The 18,438-nt window shown below is 51.7% G+C and overlaps 2 protein-coding genes across 2 annotated transcripts in view; both read left to right on the top strand.

Annotated features, from left to right (window-relative positions):
* The window catches only part of numb (NUMB endocytic adaptor protein), a 94,952-nt gene extending 91,755 nt beyond the window's left edge, over positions 1–3,197 (top strand). Inside the window, exons 10-12 of the mRNA XM_065025951.1 lie at positions 983–1,150; positions 1,904–2,493; positions 2,730–3,197. Of these exons, the coding sequence (XP_064882023.1) occupies positions 983–1,150; positions 1,904–2,493; positions 2,730–2,891 (920 nt within the window). The 3' untranslated portion in view covers positions 2,892–3,197. The remainder of the gene's footprint in view (positions 1–982; positions 1,151–1,903; positions 2,494–2,729) is intronic.
* Positions 3,198–3,206: 9 nt separating this feature from the next.
* Positions 3,207–5,885, top strand: LOC135574381 (proteoglycan 4-like; the record flags this gene model as incomplete). The annotated part of the gene is made up of 1 exon (XM_065025945.1): positions 3,207–5,885. A coding segment is annotated over one exon (2,679 nt), but the record flags the coding sequence as incomplete, so codon positions are not given.
* Positions 5,886–18,438: the final 12,553 nt, after the last annotated feature.

Raw genomic sequence — 18,438 nt, 5'->3', positions numbered from 1 at the left:
GTCCGTCTAATACCACCACGTCTATCTAATACCACCACGTCTACCTGCCCGTCTAATACCACCACGTCTACCTGTCCGTCTAATACCACCACGTCTACCTGCCCGTCTAATACCACCACGTCTACCTGTCCGTCTAATACCACCACGTCTACCTGTCCGTCTAATACCACCACGTCTATCTAATACCACCACGTCTATCTAATACCACCACGTCTACCTGCCCATCTAATACCACCACGTCTACCTGCCCGTCTAATACCACCATGTCTACCTGTCCGTCTAATACCACCATGTCTACCTGTCCGTCTAATACCACCACGTCTACCTGCCCATCTAATACCACCACGTCTACCTGCCCGTCTAATACCACCACGTCTACCTGCCCGTCTAATACCACCACGTCTACCTGTCCGTCTAATACCACCACGTCTACCTGTCTATCTAATACCACCACGTCTACCTGTCCGTCTAATACCACCACTTCTATCTAATACCACCACGTCTATCTAATACCACCACGTCTACCTGTCCGTCTAATACCACCATGTCTACCTGTCTGTCTAATACCACCACTTCTATCTAATACCACCACGTCTACCTGTCCGTCTAATACCACCACGTCTACCTGTCCGTCTAATACCACCACGTCTACCTGTCCGTCTAATACCACCACGTCTACCTGCCCGTCTAATACCACCACGTCTATCTAATACCACCAAGTCTATCTAATACTACCACGTCTATCTAATACCACCACGTCTACCTGTCCGTCTAATACCACCACGTCTACCTGCCCGTCTAATACCACCACGTCTACCTGCCCGTCTAATACCACCACGTCTACCTGTCCGTCTAATACCACCACGTCTACCTGTCTGTCTAATACCACCACGTCTACCTGTCTGTCTAATACCACCACGTCTATCTAATACCACCACGTCTACCTGCCCTTCTCATACTACTGTTATTCACTCTGCCGTAGGGAACGGTACCGGTCCTGCCTTCCCTCCTGCTGTTGTTGTTGCTGCTAACTCTCCAGCACTGCCCCCTCCACTACCTGCTCGAGACACTAACCCCTGGGCCAAGACCCCAAGCCCCCACTGCCAAGCAGGGCAACATACCTCAGCTGCCTCTTCCTCCGCACACCCAGGTAAGGACTGGAGCATAGAAGCCTCCGTAGAAGCCTCACAGACGGACTGGTTCTGTTTCTATGGACTGAGACACCAGACCAGAACACAGACGGACTGGTTCTGTTTCTATGGACTGAGACACCAGACCAGAACACAGACGGACTGGTTCTGTTTCTATGGACTGAGACACCAGACCAGAACAGACAGACTGGTTCTGTTTCTATGGACTGAGACACCAGACCAGAACACAGACGGACTGGTTCTGTTTCTATGGACTGAGACACCAGACCAGAACACAGACTGACTGGTTCTGTTTCTATGGACTGAGACACCAGACCAGAACACAGACTGACTGGTTCTGTTTCTATGGACTGAGACACCAGACCAGAACACACAGACTGGTTCTGTTTCTATGGGTTGAGACACCAGACCAGAACACAGACGGACTGGTTCTGTTTCTATGGACTGAGACACCAGACCAGAACACAGACGGACTGGTTCTGTTTCTATGGACTGAGACACCAGACCAGAACACAGACGGACTGGTTCTGTTTCTATGGACTGAGACACCAGACCAGAACACAGACGGACTGGTTCTGTTTCTATGGACTGAGACACTGAGTGTTTAGCAAGTTAGCGACGTCATGATTGTTGTCGTCAATCAAATCTATTGATGATGCTCTTTATTGTCACAGTGTTAAATGCACAATTATATCTACAAGTCCGTGCTAATTAGTCTCTCCCAAACATTCTCTGGTGTTTCCTCCCAACAGGAGCTGATTGGACAACCCCAGTGATTGTAGCTCCACCCCCCACCACGGTGTCTCCATCGCACCCATCCCACCGCCGCACCCCGTCCGAGGCTGACCGCTGGCTCGAGGAGGTCACCAAGTCTATCTGCGCTCTGCAGCCCGCGTCCACCCTCCCCTTCCAACCGTTCCTCAGCCCCAACCCGCCAGCCTTGTCCACTACCCAAACCCAGGCATTCTCAACCACACGACCCACAGGCCAGCCCTTCTCTGCCCCCATGCCTGTGCCATCTGTTGCTCCCGTGGCCTTCATGTCCTCCCTGCCCCCTCGCCAGCCTGCCTACCCAATGTCCAACGGGCTGCCTTATGCCCAGCCCAGTGTGCCCGTGGCGGGCATCACCTCCTCTCAGATGGTAGCCTATTTGTTTGGTTCAACCCCCCAGCCCCACCCCATCCCCCAGTATGATCCTTACAACAACCCCCACCAGCAACCCTCGATGCCCCTGCCTGTCCCCCTTCAGCCACCCAATGGTAGTGTAGCCTTCAATGGGGGCAGAGCTGACAGCTGGGCCCCTCCCCTCCTGCCCCTCAGTCTTCCCGGCCCCTCCCCTCCTGCCCCCTCAGTCCTCCCCGACCCCTCCCCTCCTGCCCCCTCAGTCCTCCCCGGCCCCTCCCCTCCTGCCCCCTCAGTCCTCCCCGGCCCCTCCCCTCCTGCCCCCTCAGTCCTCCCGGGCCCCTCCCTCCTGCCCCCTCAGTCCTCCCCGACCCCTCCCCTCCTGCCCCCTCAGTCCTCCCGGGCCCCTCCCCTCCTGCCCCCTCAGTCTTCCCGGCCCCTCCTCCTGCCCCTCAGTCCTCCCGGGCCCCTCCCCTGCCCTCGCAGCTCCAGCCCGCGGCCGACCCCTTCGAGGCCAAGTGGGCCTCCCTGGAGAGTCGGTCCCGTCAGCGCACCACGCCGTCGCCCACTAACCCCTTCTCCTCCGAGCTCCACACAACCTTTGAGATCCAGCTCTAGAGACTGGGGAGGGAGGAGGACTGGTGGAGGGGGAGGACTGGGGGGGAGGTGGACTAGGGAGGAGAGGAAAGGAGGCTGTTCTGTTGATTGTGCAGGTTGGGAAGAGAGGAGGAGGTAGCCTCTCTCTGTCTCTCCATCCGCCTGGTCTGGCTTTGTGGGGGGACCTGAGGGAGGAGGAGGGCAATGGATGGGTGCATCTATAAGTTGGGGTGAGGCTGCTGGCAGCACTGAGAGGTCATGGAGAGACAGAATTATTGTGGTGCTGCTGCTTACCAGGCATATTGTGGGTTTAGTTTATTTGGGTGGACATGATAACCCTGTGGAGTCCTAGAGCCCCAACCAGCCTCCCAGTCAGCCTCCCAGTCAGCCTCCCAACCAGCCTCCCAGTCAGCCTCCCAGTCAGCCTCAACCAGCCTCCCAACCAGCCCTCCAGTCAGCCTCCCAGTCAGCCTCCCAGTCAGCCTCCCAGTCAGCCTCCCAGTCAGCCCCAACCAGCCTCCCAGTCAGCCTTCAAGTCAGCCTCCCAGTCAGCCTTCCAGTCAGCCTTCCAGTCAGCCTTCCAGTCAGCCTCCCAGTCAGCCTCCCAGTCAGCCCTCCAGTCAGCCCTCCAGTCAGCCCTCCAGTCAGCCTCCCAGTCAGCCTCAACCAGCCTCCCAACCAGCCCTCCAGTCAGCCTCCCAGTCAGCCTCCCAGTCAGCCTCCCAGTCAGCCTCCCAGTCAGCCCCAACCAGCCTCCCAGTCAGCCTTCAAGTCAGCCTCCCAGTCAGCCTTCCAGTCAGCCTCCCAGTCAGCCTCCCAGTCAGCCCTCCAGTCAGCCCTCCAGTCAGCCTCCCAGTCAGCCGCCAAGTCATCCTCAACCAGCCCCAACCAGTCATCCTCAACCAGCCCCAACCAGTCATCCTCAACCAGCCCCAACCAGTCATCCTCAACCAGCCCCAACCAGTCATCCTCAACCAGCCCCAACCAGTCAGCCTCAACCAGCCCCAACCAGTCAGCCTCAACCAGCCCCAACCAGTCAGCCTCAACCAGCCCCAACCAGTCAGCCTCAACCAGCCCCAACCAGTCATCCTCAACCAGCCCCAACCAGTCAGCCTCAACCAGCCCCAACCAGTCAGCCTCAACCAGCCCCAACCAGTCAGCCTCAACCAGCCCCAACCAGTCAGCCTCAACCAGTCATCCTCAACCAGCCCCAACCAGTCAGCCTCAACCAGTCAGCCTCAACCAGTCATCCTCAACCAGCCCCAACCAGTCATCCTCAACCAGCCCCAACCAGTCATCCTCAACCAGCCCCAACCAGTCAGCCTCAACCAGTCAGCCTCAACCAGTCAGCCTCAACCAGTCAGCCTCAACCAGCCCCAACCAGTCATCCTCAACCAGCCCCAACCAGTCAGCCTCAACCAGCCCCAACCAGTCAGCCTCAACCAGCCCCAACCAGTCAGCCTCAACCAGCCCCAACCAGTCAGCCTCAACCAGCCCCAACCAGTCAGCCTCAACCAGTCATCCTCAACCAGCCCCAACCAGTCATCCTCAACCAGCCCCAACCAGTCATCCTCAACCAGCCCCAACCAGTCAGCCTCAACCAGCCCCAACCAGTCAGCCTCAACCAGCCCCAACCAGTCAGCCTCAACCAGCCCCAACCAGTCATCCTCAACCAGCCCCAACCAGTCATCCTCAACCAGCCCCAACCAGTCAGCCTCAACCAGCCCCAACCAGTCAGCCTCAACCAGCCCCAACCAGTCAGCCTCAACCAGCCCCACCTCAACCAGCCCCAACCAGTCCCAACCAGTCAGCCTCAACCAGCCCCAACCAGTCAGCCTCAACCAGCCCCAACCAGTCAGCCTCAACCAGCCCCAACCAGTCAGCCTCAACCAGCCCCAACCAGTCAGCCTCAACCAGCCCCAACCAGTCAGCCTCAACCAGCCCCAACCAGTCAGCCTCAACCAGTCATCCTCAACCAGCCCCAACCAGTCATCCTCAACCAGCCCCAACCAGTCATCCTCAACCAGCCCCAACCAGTCAGCCTCAACCAGTCAGCCTCAACCAGTCAGCCTCAACCAGTCAGCCTCAACCAGTCAGCCTCAACCAGTCATCCTCAACCAGCCCCAACCAGTCAGCCTCAACCAGCCCCAACCAGTCAGCCTCAACCAGCCCCAACCAGTCAGCCTCAACCAGCCCCAACCAGTCAGCCTCAACCAGCCCCAACCAGTCAGCCTCAACCAGTCATCCTCAACCAGCCCCAACCAGTCATCCTCAACCAGCCCCAACCAGTCATCCTCAACCAGCCCCAACCAGTCAGCCTCAACCAGCCCCAACCAGTCATCCTCAACCAGCCCCAACCAGTCATCCTCAACCAGCCCCAACCAGTCATCCTCAACCAGCCCCAACCAGTCAGCCTCAACCAGCCCCAACCAGTCAGCCTCAACCAGCCCCACCTCAACCAGCCCCAACCAGTCCCAACCAGTCAGCCTCAACCAGCCCCAACCAGTCAGCCTCAACCAGCCCCAACCAGTCAGCCTCAACCAGCCCCAACCAGTCAGCCTCAACCAGCCCCAACCAGTCAGCCTCAACCAGCCCCAACCAGTCAGCCTCAACCAGCCCCAACCAGTCATCCTCAACCAGCCCCAACCAGCCAGCCTCAACCAGCCCCAACCAGCCAGCCTCAACCAGCCCCAACCAGCCAGCCTCAACCAGCCCCAACCAGTCAGCCTCAACCAGCCCCAACCAGTCAGCCTCAACCAGCCCCAACCAGTCAGCCTCAACCAGCCCCAACCAGTCAGCCTCAACCAGCCCCACCTCAACCAGCCCCAACCAGTCTCCCAGTCAGCCTTCCAGTCAGCCGCCAAGTCATCCTCAACCAGCCCCAACCAGTCATTCTCAACCAGCCCCAACCAGTCATCCTCAACCAGCCCCAACCAGTCAGCCTCAACCAGCCCCAACCAGTCAGCCTCAACCAGCCCCAACCAGTCAGCCTCAACCAGCCCCAACCAGTCAGCCTCAACCAGCCCCAACCAGTCAGCCTCAACCAGCCCCAACCAGTCAGCCTCAACCAGCCCCAACCAGTCAGCCTCAACCAGCCCCAACCAGTCAGCCTCAACCAGCCCCAACCAGTCAGCCCCAACCAGTCAGCCTCAACCAGCCCCAACCAGTCAGCCCCAACCAGTCAGCCCCAACCAGTCAGCCTCAACCAGCCCCAACCAGTCAGCCTCAACCAGCCCCAACCAGTCAGCCTCAACCAGCCCCAACCAGTCAGCCTCAACCAGTCATCCTCAACCAGCCCCAACCAGTCAGCCTCAACCAGTCAGCCTCAACCAGTCATCCTCAACCAGCCCCAACCAGTCATCCTCAACCAGCCCCAACCAGTCATCCTCAACCAGCCCCAACCAGTCAGCCTCAACCAGTCAGCCTCAACCAGTCAGCCTCAACCAGTCAGCCTCAACCAGTCAGCCTCAACCAGTCCCAACCAGTCATCCTCAACCAGCCCCAACCAGTCAGCCTCAACCAGCCCCAACCAGTCAGCCTCAACCAGCCCCAACCAGTCAGCCTCAACCAGCCCCAACCAGTCAGCCTCAACCAGCCCCAACCAGTCAGCCTCAACCAGCCCCAACCAGTCAGCCTCAACCAGTCATCCTCAACCAGCCCCAACCAGTCATCCTCAACCAGCCCCAACCAGTCATCCTCAACCAGCCCCAACCAGTCAGCCTCAACCAGCCCCAACCAGTCAGCCTCAACCAGCCCCAACCAGTCATCCTCAACCAGCCCCAACCAGTCATCCTCAACCAGCCCCAACCAGTCAGCCTCAACCAGCCCCAACCAGTCAGCCTCAACCAGCCCCACCTCAACCAGCCCCAACCAGTCAGCCCCAACCAGTCAGCCTCAACCAGCCCCAACCAGTCAGCCTCAACCAGCCCCAACCAGTCAGCCTCAACCAGCCCCAACCAGTCAGCCTCAACCAGCCCCAACCAGTCAGCCTCAACCAGCCCCAACCAGCCAGCCTCAACCAGCCCCAACCAGCCAGCCTCAACCAGCCCCAACCAGCCAGCCTCAACCAGCCCCAACCAGTCAGCCTCAACCAGCCCCAACCAGTCAGCCTCAACCAGCCCCAACCAGTCAGCCTCAACCAGCCCCACCTCAACCAGCCCCAACCAGTCTCCCAGTCAGCCTTCCAGTCAGCCGCCAAGTCATCCTCAACCAGCCCCAACCAGTCATCCTCAACCAGCCCCAACCAGTCATCCTCAACCAGCCCCAACCAGTCAGCCTCAACCAGCCCCAACCAGTCAGCCTCAACCAGCCCCAACCAGTCAGCCTCAACCAGCCCCAACCAGTCAGCCTCAACCAGCCCCAACCAGTCAGCCTCAACCAGCCCCAACCAGTCAGCCTCAACCAGCCCCAACCAGTCAGCCTCAACCAGCCCCAACCAGTCAGCCTCAACCAGCCCCAACCAGTCAGCCTCAACCAGCCCCAACCAGTCAGCCCCAACCAGCCCCAACCAGCCCCCAACCAGTCAGCCTCAACCAGCCCCAACCAGTCAGCCCCAACCAGTCAGCCCCAACCAGTCAGCCTCAACCAGCCCCAACCAGTCAGCCTCAACCAGCCCCAACCAGTCAGCCTCAACCAGCCCCAACCAGTCATCCTCAACCAGCCCCAACCAGTCATCCTCAACCAGCCCCAACCAGTCATCCTCAACCAGCCCCAACCAGTCAGCCTCAACCAGCCCCAACCAGTCATCCTCAACCAGCCCCAACCAGTCATCCTCAACCAGCCCCAACCAGTCATCCTCAACCAGCCCCAACCAGTCAGCCTCAACCAGCCCCACCTCAACCAGCCCCAACCAGTCATCCTCAACCAGCCCCAACCAGTCAGCCTCAACCAGCCCCAACCAGTCAGCCTCAACCAGCCCCAACCAGTCATCCTCAACCAGCCCCAACCAGTCAGCCTCAACCAGCCCCAACCAGTCAGCCTCAACCAGCCCCAACCAGTCAGCCTCAACCAGCCCCAACCAGTCAGCCTCAACCAGCCCCAACCAGTCAGCCTCAACCAGCCCCACCTCGTCAGCCTCAACCAGCCCCACCTCAACCAGCCTCAACCAGCCCCAACCAGTCAGCCTCAACCAGCCCCAACCAGTCATCCTCAACCAGCCCCAACCAGTCATCCTCAACCAGCCCCACCTCAACCAACCCCAACCAGTCATCCTCAACCAGCCCCAACCAGTCATCCTCAACCAGCCCCAACCAGTCATCCTCAACCAGCCCCAACCAGTCATCCTCAACCAGCCCCAACCAGTCAGCCTCAACCAGCCCCAACCAGTCAGCCTCAACCAGCCCCAACCAGTCAGCCTCAACCAGCCCCAACCAGTCAGCCCCAACCAGTCAGCCTCAACCAGCCCCAACCAGTCAGCCTCAACCAGCCCCAACCAGTCAGCCTCAACCAGCCCCAACCAGTCAGCCTCAACCAGCCCCACCTCAACCAGCCCCAACCAGTCCCACCTCAACCAGCCCCAACCAGTCAGCCTCAACCAGCCCCAACCAGTCAGCCTCAACCAGCCCCACCTCAACCAGCCCCAACCAGTCAGCCTCAACCAGCCCCAACCAGTCAGCCTCAACCAGCCCCAACCAGTCATCCTCAACCAGCCCCAACCAGTCAGCCTCAACCAGCCCCAACCAGTCAGCCTCAACCAGCCCCAACCAGTCAGCCTCAACCAGCCCCAACCAGTCAGCCTCAACCAGCCCCAACCAGTCAGCCTCAACCAGCCCCAACCAGTCAGCCCCAACCAGTCAGCCCCAACCAGTCAGCCCCAACCAGTCAGCCTCAACCAGTCAGCCTCAACCAGCCCCAACCAGTCAGCCTCAACCAGCCCCACCTCAACCAGCCCCACCTCAACCAGCCCCAACCAGTCAGCCTCAACCAGCCCCAACCAGTCAGCCTCAACCAGCCCCAACCAGTCAGCCTCAACCAGTCAGCCCCAACCAGTCAGCCTCAACCAGCCCCACCTCAACCAGCCCCACCTCAACCAGCCCCAACCAGTCAGCCTCAACCAGCCTCAACCAGTCAGCCTCAACCAGCCCCAACCAGTCAGCCTCAACCAGCCCCAACCAGTCATCCTCAACCAGCCCCAACCAGTCATCCTCAACCAGCCCCAACCAGTCATCCTCAACCAGCCCCAACCAGTCATCCTCAACCAGCCCCAACCAGTCAGCCTCAACCAGTCATCCTCAACCAGTCATCCTCAACCAGTCATCCTCAACCAGTCATCCTCAACCAGTCATCCTCAACCAGTCATCCTCAACCAGTCATCCTCAACCAGTCATCCTCAACCAGCCCCAACCTCAACCAGCCCCAACCTCAACCAGCCCCAACCTCAACCAGCCCCAACCAGTCAGCCTCAACCAGCCCCAACCAGTCAGCCTCAACCAGCCACCCAGTCAGCCTCAACCAAGCCCCAACCAGACCCTCCCAGCTCTGGAGAGACCATAATGACTGTAGTAGGGGTTACGGCTCCTTCCCCTACCCCCGCTGCCTCCCTGTCCTGGTCCAGCTCACAGCGCCCCCAGGTGGCTGGAGTATGATCTGCTCTCCCGGTCCACCTGGCAGGCAGAAAGACTGCAGTACTGAAAGAGAACTGAGCTTCCAGACCAGAGGTTCTCATATAAAACTTCAAAATCAGAAGTGACAGAATGACAAAATCTTTATTTTTTATGCATTAAGGTATATTTTAAAAAGCTTTGGAAATCTTAACAGAAGAGTTTTATGTAATTGTTTTTGCCAGAGGCACAGATGCTACTAGCTAGCTACAATGAGAATGAGTCGATGTGTAACGTGTATACAAGCAATTGTATTATAGATAACCTATATCTATTAAGAATATAACAGTATACACAGCTCACGGCAGGAGTCTGATTTCCATGACGATGTGTTTTTGTTTGAATGGACAGCTGTTTTACTTCTTCTTTTTAAAGAAATTCTGTCTTCTTGTCGGTTGACTGGCTTGGATTTTGCATCTCACTGTAAATAGTCCATCCTCATTGCAGCAACAATCCAATGTGGAGCCAGTGGGCAGAAGCAGTGATGGAGCTGATAGGGGTATCCAAGGGTGTGTTCATTAGGAACCGAACGGAAACTGGGCGGGACCTACCTGAATTTGTCCAATAGAAACTCATTTTCGATTTGCAAAACTTTTTTCTTCCCCCCCCGTTTGAAGCAAATGTTTGGTACGATGTTCCACTAATGAATTACACCCCAGGTTGCCTCTGCTTACTACAGCTCTGCTCTCTCAAGTCTCCTTGCTATAATAGTACTGGTCTAGTACTCGGTAGGACTCAATAGTACTTGTTAGTACTCGATAGTACTCATGAGTACTTAACTGCATTCAACTTTCTCTGTCTTGTCATTGTTTTTATTTTTCTGGTAATATTTTTTTTATTTTGTATTTTATCACTTTGGACAGTGTCATCTCCTAATTTTTCTCCTTAAATTATATTTTTCAATGAAAATGATTGATCTCCCATTTTTGTTTTTTTTGCACAAGCACTGTAGTTAGTAGGTGATAATTTGACCACAGTGATGAATGATGGTACCACAGGTCATGGCTGTGGGTAATGTATGGATGGGTCAGTCATGGGTCTAGCTATAGTAATGGATATTTGTGGCTCCTCCTCCTCAGAGGATTGCAAAATTCCAGTGAAGGTCTCTAAATCTCCCGGTTTCCAGAAATCCTGGTTGGAAAACTCTTGGAATGTTTAAAAGGTAATAAACAGGAAATCCGGGAATCCTCCTTCCAGCCTTATCTGTGACAAAATGACCGGGGTGTCGAACTGTAGTTCTGAATCCAGTGGTTTTGCAGTAGAACGAGACATTGATCTGTTTGTGTGTCACAAATGGAAACCCTATTCTATCTATACTGTAGCCGTAACCTCCCAGGGCTCTGGTTTAAAATCAGTGCACCGTATAGGGAATACAATGTCTCTCTCACTCTCATCTGACATACTTTTTTTTTTTTTTTTTTTTTTTTTAATCAAGCCTGTGAATATGATCTGTTATCTGATCAAGTTTTTATTTTCACATTTTTTTTTGTAATTATTTCGTTGTTTTTATTCCATTTTTTTTTCTTCCCAGAACAATTTAAGCTAAAAAGATGTAATAAATTGATGGTGGTGGAAACGACAAGCTTCTGGGTTGTAATTCTTTTATGTGAGGCCTTTCAAATCAAATGTTATTTGTCACATGCTTTTTAAAGAAGGGTGTAGACTAAAAATCCAATTTATGGTTGATGCGAAAATGTGGTGGGGTGAGGGTCTGTATGGGCGGGTGTGACAATTGAGGAGCCTCCGGTGGGGAACGCCGAGGCTAATGTGATCTCCGTACTGCATCCATGTGCGCCTCCCAAATTTTGGAACAATGCGGAAGGTTCCATATCGCCCAGAATTGACACAATTGGTTGATTGTAGGTGTGGGCGGGAAGTCCTGTATAAACACAAACTCCCTTCCTTTGACCACTTCCTTGACAACAGCTCTGCGCTGCGTCGTGAAGCACCAGAAGTGTGAATGCAGAGGCCATATCACTGTAAATGCTGCACGGACAACGCAGATAATGGCTTGACAATGTAGCGTCTTTAACAGTGAAATGCTTACTTACGGGTCCTTTTCCAAAGATAAAAAATATTTTATATATTAGTTGAAGTCGGAAGTTTACATAGGCTTTAAGTTGGAGTCATAAACTCATTTTTCCACAACCACAAATTTCTTGTTAAACAAACTAGTTTTGGCAAGTTGTTTAGGACATCTACTTTGTGCATGACACAAGTAATTTTTCCAACAATTGTTTACAGACAGATTATTTCACTTATAATTCAGTGTTTCACAATTCCAGTGGGTCAGAAGTTTACATACACTAAGTTGACTGTGCCTTTAAACAGCTTGGAAAATTCCAGAAAATGATGTCATGGCTTTAGAAGCTTCTGATAGGCTAGTTGACATCATTTGAGTCAATTGGAGGTGTACCTCTGGATGTATTTCAAGGCCTACCTTCAAACTCAGTGCCTCTTTGCTTGACATCATGGGAATATCGAAAGAAATTAGCCAAGACCTCAGGGGAAAAAAATTGGGAGCAATTTCCAAATGCCTGAATGTACCACGTTCATCTTTACAAACAATAGTACGCAAGTATAAACATCATGGGACCACGCAAACGTCAAACTGCTCTGGAAGGAGGCGCGTTCTGTCTCCTAGAGATTAATGTACTTCGGTGCGAAAAGTGCAAATCAATCCCAGAACAACAGCAAAGGACCTTGTGAAGATGCTGGAGGAAACGGGTACAAAAGTATCTATATCCAAAGTAAAACGAGTCCTATATCGACATAACCCGAAAGGCAAGGAAGAAGCCACTGCTCCAAAACCGCCATTAAAAAAAGCCAGACTACTGTTCGCAACTGCACATGGGGACAAATATCGTACTTTTTGGAGTGTCCTCTTGTCTGATGAAACAAAAATGGAACTGTTTGGCCATAATGACAATCATTATGTTTGGAGGAAAAAGGGGAGGCTTGCAACCCGAAGAACACCATCCCAACCGTGAAGCACGGGGGTGGCAGCATCATGTTGTGGGGGTGCTTTGCTGCAGGAGGGACTGGTGCACTTCACAAAATAAATGGCATGAGGAAGAAAATTGTGCAAATATTGATGCAACATCTCAAGACATCAGTCAGGAAGTTAAAGCTTGGTCACAAATGGGTCTTCCAAATGGACATTGACCCCAAGCATACTTCCATAGTTGTTGCAAAATGGCTTAAGGACATAATAAAATACTTTAGATGTTGAAAGATAATGATGAAATAATTCCACTCCGAAACCTTATAATTGATTAGATTCATAAAATTATAATCTGATGATGTGTGTAGTTCTAGGTCAGAATTAGGTTAAACAATGTGTCTGTATAGTGGAAAAAACGCTTCGGAGCCGACCTGTGAGAGACTTGGGAGAGGACAGGGAGTACTTCTCAAGGTCTCAGGTCAGCTAGGCCTCAGAGATTTGGGAGAGGACAGGGAGTACTTCTCAAGGTTTCCCTAATCTCAGGGGAATGGAACTGTCCGCTAGGTAGTGATACACAGTGGTGAGAACTATGGAGAAGGATAAAACTCACCTACTGTTTGTATGGAAGTATGTGCACAGCTATAAAACTAAACTTTTGCATAAACTGAGCCATTGACTAATTATTATTATTATACCCATGGTCTTCCAAACCTCGGGGATTGGTCAGAGCTATTGATTGTCAGTTATTATCATTGGGATTGGAAATTCTCATGACAGGACAACAAAGTCAAAGTATTAGAGTGTCCATCACAAAGCCCTGACCTCAATCCCATAGACAATTTGTGGGCAGAACTGAAAAAGTGTGTGTGAACAAGGAGGCCTACAAACCTGACTCAGTTACACCAGCTCTGTCAGGAGGAATGGGCCAAAATTCACCCAACTTATTGTGGGAAGCTTGTGGAAGGCTACCCAAAACGTTTGACCTAAGTTATACAATTTAAAGGCAATGCTACCAAATACTAATTGAGCGCATGTAAACTTCTGACCCACTGGGAATTTGATGAAAGAAATAAAAGCTGAAATAAATCATTCTCTCTACTATTATTCTGACATTTCACATTCTTAAAATAAAGTGGTGATCCTAACCAACCTAAGAAAGTTAATTTTTACTAGGATTAAAATGTCAGGAATTGTGAAAAACTGAGTTTTTAAATATATTTGGCTACGGTGTATGTAAACTACTGACTGCAACTGTATATACACATACTACCGGTCAAAAGTTTTAGAACACCTACTTATTCAAGTGTTTTCCTTTATTTGTACTATTTCTACTTTGTAGAATAATAGTGAAGACATAAACATTTGAAATAACACATATGGAATCATGTAGTAACCAAATATTTTATATTTGAGATTCTTCAAAGTAGCCACCCTTTGCCTTGATGACAGATTTGCACAATCTTGGCATTCTCTCAACCAGCTTCACCTGGAATGCTTTTTCAACAGTCTTGAAGGAATTCCCACATATGCTGAGCACTTGTTCGTTGCTTTTCCTTCACTCTGCGGTCCGACTAATACCAAACCATCTCAATTTTGTTGAGGTCGGGGGATTGTGGAGGCCAGGTAATCTGATGCAGCACTCCATCACTCTCTGTCTTGATAAAATAGCCCTTACACAGCCTGGAGACCGTTTGGGTTATCGTCCTGTTGAATTACAAATGATAGTCCCACTAATCCCAAACCACATGGGATGGCGTATTGTTGCAGAATGCTGTTGTAGCCATGCTGGTTAAGTGTGTCTTGAATTATAAATAAATCACAGACAGTGTCACCAGCAATACACCCCCACACCATAACACCTTCTCCATGCTGTCATGACCGTCCTGTGAGGATCAGAATGGGCAGAACAGACTGATGGGGGGCGACAGCCAGGTCTCTCTCTCTCCCACAGAGGGGGAGCTGATGGATGGTCACCATTCACACCCTGCTGTAAATCTCTAGATGGTGGAAACTTTCTCCCTTCAGTATTCGGGTCGGAATGTCTTTATTTAAAGAGAGACTTTTGCCAGCCAAAAACTCAACATCTAAAGAGTGAACTTTCAAACAAATATTTAAAATGTGGAAAACCTGTCTTATTTTGGGATTTCATTAAAAATGGTATAACGAAAACACTGTCATTTGGAAAGTGTACACACTGAATATGTGAAGTTTCCATCCAATACTTGGTGTAGACCATATGAAAAACTATATCATTCTTTTTAAGATAGGAATGTGATTTTAGTTTTCTAATACGATTCATTGTTTTGAGAATACTTTGCACATTAAGTAGCCATGCCTCAAGTGAGGTCAGAGAACTTGTCAGCGTGATGGAACTGCCCTTTTTCGACCAGAGTGCTAAAAAGGACTAGGTAAGAATGAACATATCAGACCAGGAAACGTGAGGCGAGAGCTACATGTCTGAAAGGAAACTTTGATTCTCAACACAAGGTACCTCTAATTATGTTCCCTGGGATTAGCTGATGGATTTCTGCTGCAGCCATACTCCCTCCCTCCCTTCCTCCATCCCTCCCTCCCTTCCTCCATCCCTCCCTCCCTCCCTCCCTCCCTCCATCCCCCCGTCTATCCCTCCATCCCCCGTCTATCCCTCCATCCCCCGTCTATCCCTCCCTCCCTCCATCCCCCCGTCTATCCCTCCCTCCCTCCCTCCATCCCCCCGTCTATCCCTCCATCCCCCCCGTCTATCCCTCCATCCCCCCGTCTATCCCTCCCTCCCTCCCTCCATCCCCCTGTCTATCCCTCCATCCCCCCGTCTATCCCTCCCTCCATCCCCCCGTCTATCCCTCCATCCCCCCGTCTATCCCTCCATCCCTCCCTCCCTCCATCCCCCTCCATCCCCGTCTATCCCTCCATCCCTCCCTCCCCCCGTCTATCCCTCCATCCATCCCTCCCTCCCTCCCTCCCTCCATCCCCCCGTCTATCCCTCCATCCCTCCCTCCCTCCATCCCCCCCGTCTATCCCTCCATCCCTCCATCCCCCCGTCTATCCCTCCCTCCATCCCTCCGTCTATCCCTCCCTCCATCCCTCCATCCCCCGTCTATCCCTCCATCCCTTCCTTTCTTCCTTCCTCCCTCCCTCCATCCCCCCTGTCTATCCCTCCATCCCTTCCTTTCTTCCTCCCTCCCTCCATCCCCCGTCTATCCCTCCATCCCTTCCTTTCTTCCTTCCTCCCTCCCTCCCTTCCTCCATCCCCCCGTCTATCCCTCCATCCCTTCGCCCCTCCCTCCCTCCCTCCATCCCCCCGTCTATCCCTCCATCCCTTCCTTTCTTCCTTCCTCCCTCCCTCCATCCATCCCCCCATCTATCCCTCCATCCCTTCCTTTCTTCCTTCCTCCCTCCATCCCTCCCTCTATCCCTCCCTCCCTTCCTCCATCCCTCCGCCCCTCTCTCCCTCCCTCCATCCCCCCGTCTATCCCTCCATCCCTTCCTTTCTTCCTTCCTCCCTCCCTCTATCCCTCTCTCCCTCCCTCCATCCCCCTGTCTATCCCTCCATCCCTTCCTTTCTTCCTTCCTCCCTCCCTCTATCCCTCCCTTCCTTCCTCCCTCCCTCTATCCTTCCCTCTATACCTTACCAGAAGGACTCTAGCTGCAGCTTAGGTCTCCATTGGTTACGACCCTGAAAATCAACACGAGGTGATTCAAACCATCGTCGACCACACTGCTCTCGTCACCACACTGGGGATCATCGACACGGCTGATTCTTCAGAGGATCACTCTTCCAGAAAGGGGGAAAGTAAAGCAGAATTAACAGGATGGTGTTAAAGGTTGCAGGACAAGGCATTGAAGCCAACTACAACTAAAAAGAAGAACATTGTGACCTCTGGTGGACAATCAGAGCCTTACACTTAATTTGGGAAAAGGCCCAACGGAATCCTTTTCACGGAGGCCTGGGTCCAACGGAGATACACGACTAACACGGAACCCAAACCGGCTGCGCGCGTGCACCATCGTGCATAAATTGATTGTGTCCCCCCACACCAAACGCGATCACGACACGCAGGTTAAAATATCAAAACAAACGCTGAACCAATTATATTAATTTGGGGACAGGTCGAAAAGCATTAAACCTTTATGGCAATGTTAGTTGCTAGTTAACTTGCACTATTTAACTTGCACTTGTTAACAAATTTTTCCTATTTAGCTAGCTTGCTGTTGCTAGCTAATTTGTCCTGGGATATAAACATTGAGTTGTTATTTTACCTGAAATGCACAAGGTCCTCTACTCCGATAATTAATCCACACATTAAAACGGTCAACCGAATCGTTCCTAGTCATCTCCTCCTCCTTCCAGGCTTTTCAATCTTTGAACTTATATGGTGATTGGCATCTAAACTTGCATAGTATTACCACGACAACCGGCAAAACAGTTCGCCTTTCAATCACCCACGTGGGTATAACCAATGAGGAGATGGCACGTGGGTACCTGCTTCTATAAACCAATGAGGAGATGGGAGAGGAAGGACTTGCAGCGCCATCTGCGTCAGAAATAGAAAGGACTTCTATTTTAGCCCTTGGCAACGCAGAGGCTCGTTGACGCGCGAGCAGTGGGTACAAAAATTGAATAATGTAGATTTCTAGATGTATTTTGCAACGCTCGGCACACGACGCGAACGGTGTAGTCGGGGTATAAGTCGCTCTGGGTAAGAGCATCTGCTAAATGACTTCAATGTATCTTAGCTTCATCTGACCACTTCCGTATTGAGCACATCACTGACAAGCAGGAGGATAGAGTTGTGGTTTGATTTGCCAAAGGGAGGGCGAGTGAGATCCTTGTATAGGCGTTTCTGTGTGTGAAGTAAAAGTGATTTGGTAAAATTGATTCCAGTATCCCTGCATTAAAATCATCGGCCACGAGAAACACTGCCTTTGGATTTTCTTGTTTGCTTATGACCCTATACAGCTCGTTGAGTGCGGTCTTAGTGCCAGCATTTGTGGTGGTAAATAAACAGCTATGAAAAATATAGATGAAAACTATCTTGGTAAATAGTTTGGTCATGAGATACTCTACCTCAGGCGAGCAAAAACTTGAGACTTCCGTAACATTGGAGATCGCACACCAGCTGTTGTTTACAAAGAGACACACCCATCCTCACTTTGTCTTACCCAAGTCTGCCTTCCGGACAATGAGACATGTATATTAACCACGTCCACGTTCAGCCACGACTCTGAGATACATAGAATATTACAGGTTTTCAGGTGCCGTTAATGGGATAGTCTCGAAGGGAGCTCATCCAAATCAAATCAAATTCAAATGTATTTGTCACATACACATGGTTAGCAGATGTTAATGCGAGTGTAGCGAAATGCTTGTGCTTCTAGTTCCGACAATGCAGTAATAACCAACAAGTAATCTAACTAACAATTCCAAAACTACTGTCTTATACACAGTGTAAGGGGATAAGGAATATGTACATAAGGATATATGAATGAGTGATGGTACAGAGCAGCATAGGCAAGATACAGTAGATGGTATCGAGTACAGTATATACATATGAGATGAGTATGTAAACAAAGTGGCATAGTAAAAGTGTCTAGTGATACATGTATTACATAAGGATGCAGTCGATGATATAGAGTACAGTATATACGTATGCATATGAGATGAATAATGTAGGGTAAGTAACATTATATAAGGTAGCATTGTTTAAAGTGGCTAGTGATATATTTACATCATTTCCCATCAATTCCCATTATTGAAGTTGCTGGAGTTGAGTCAGTGTCAGTGTGTTGGCAGCAGCCACTCAATGTTAGTGGTGGCTGTTTAACAGTCTGATGGCCTTGAGATAGAAGCTGTTTTTCAGTCTCTCAGTCCCAGCTTTGATGCACCAGTACTGACCTCGCCTTCTGGATGATAGCGGGGTGAACAGGCAGTGTTCACCCCGCTCCAGTTTATTCTCCAGTGACTACACTTTCGCCAATAGACCGCCAATGCCCTCTGTTCTATTTGTTCACCGACGGAGTCTCGTCA

This window comes from Oncorhynchus nerka, linkage group LG12 (genome assembly GCF_034236695.1).
Source record: "Oncorhynchus nerka isolate Pitt River linkage group LG12, Oner_Uvic_2.0, whole genome shotgun sequence".
NCBI lineage: Eukaryota > Metazoa > Chordata > Actinopteri > Salmoniformes > Salmonidae > Oncorhynchus > Oncorhynchus nerka.
The sequence above is the reverse complement of the archived record's forward strand: the minus strand, read 5'-3'. Positions and strand labels throughout refer to the sequence as shown.